Here is a 1103-nt window from a genome sequence, read left to right as displayed (position 1 = left end):
GTTGTCCAGCTCCGTTTCCACGGCTGGCACCCCCGCCACTGGGAACTTCCTAAACAGACTGGTTCCTGCTGGGACCTGGAAACCCGGGGTGCAAGGAAACATCTCCCATGTCACCGAGGGGGACAAACCCCAGCACAGAGCAACCATCTGTCTCAGCAAGATGGACATTGCCTGGATCATTCTGGCTATCAGCGTACCCATATCCTCCTGTTGTAAGTTAATCGACGCTTTATTTTGCTTCCTCTTTCCTTACAGTGCAGCGTTTGGCCCGGGACTGAAGGAGCGGGTGGAGAGCTGACAGGGGCAGGGCGGCCTGAGGTGGGCGAGGAGCAGTCGCTAGGCGGGGATCACCCCGTCCCGTTTGAATGGCTCGGATTCAGAATGCAGGGCTGGGGTGTTTCCACCCGACGCGTTGGGTTGTTCCGTGGCCGTTAGGAATCACGGAGTCTCTCCGGGCCCTCCGTTCGAGGATGTAGCACCAGGCTGGACAAGCCTTTCATCTGGAACACTGCATGCTGCCCTGGAACCGGGCCGTAAAAGGCCACTGCTAGCCCAAAGGTTAACGACCGCTGGGACCACTGACACCGTTTCCAGTGCAGGAGAGGGTTTCGTTGCAGGCGGTTCATGAACTAGCAGATTTTGAAGTCTGGTAACCAAAGTGCTGGTTTCTTCCCTCTCAATTCTGACTTTGCAGCTGCTGGAGGAGTTTGAAATCGTGGCCCCGGCCAGCCAGCCACCTGCAGGACCAGGGCAGGCTGGTTCCAGAGCTGCCTCAGGGTCTGAAAACACGTGGGAAATAGTGGGAAAGCTTGTGAGCGGGTGCCGGGGTGTGCCCCGCTCAGCTGGGTTGTACCAGCAGGGTGGGACGATGCACTCTCTGGGGTTTGGCTGTTGTGGGGTGTGCTTATGCTGAGCTGTCGAGTGAAGGGCAGGCTGGTTCCAGAGCTGCCTCAGGGTCTGAAAACACGTGGGAAATAGTGGGAAAGCTTGTGAGCGGGTGCCGGGGTGTGCCCCGCTCAGCTGGGTTGTACCAGCAGGGTGGGACGATGCACTCTCTGGGGTTTGGCTGTTGTGGGGTGTGCTTATGCTGAGCTGTCGAGTGA

General features: G+C 58.4%; 1 protein-coding gene across 1 annotated transcript in view; it reads left to right on the top strand.

Moving 5' to 3' along the window:
• Nucleotides 1-1103, top strand: part of TMEM108 (transmembrane protein 108) — a gene marked incomplete at its 3' end in the record, with an annotated part of 15393 nt that overhangs the window by 6573 nt on the left and 7717 nt on the right. Inside the window, exon 3 of the mRNA XM_010143799.1 lies at nucleotides 1-212. This exon is cut by the window's left edge and continues 6 nt beyond it. Within this exon, the coding sequence (XP_010142101.1) occupies nucleotides 1-212 (212 nt within the window). The remainder of the gene's footprint in view (nucleotides 213-1103) is intronic.

This window comes from Buceros rhinoceros, unplaced genomic scaffold, assembly GCF_000710305.1.
Source record: "Buceros rhinoceros silvestris isolate BGI_N320 unplaced genomic scaffold, ASM71030v1 scaffold23589, whole genome shotgun sequence".
In the NCBI taxonomy this organism is placed as follows: Eukaryota; Metazoa; Chordata; class Aves; order Bucerotiformes; family Bucerotidae; genus Buceros; species Buceros rhinoceros.
The sequence above is the reverse complement of the archived record's forward strand: the minus strand, read 5'-3'. Positions and strand labels throughout refer to the sequence as shown.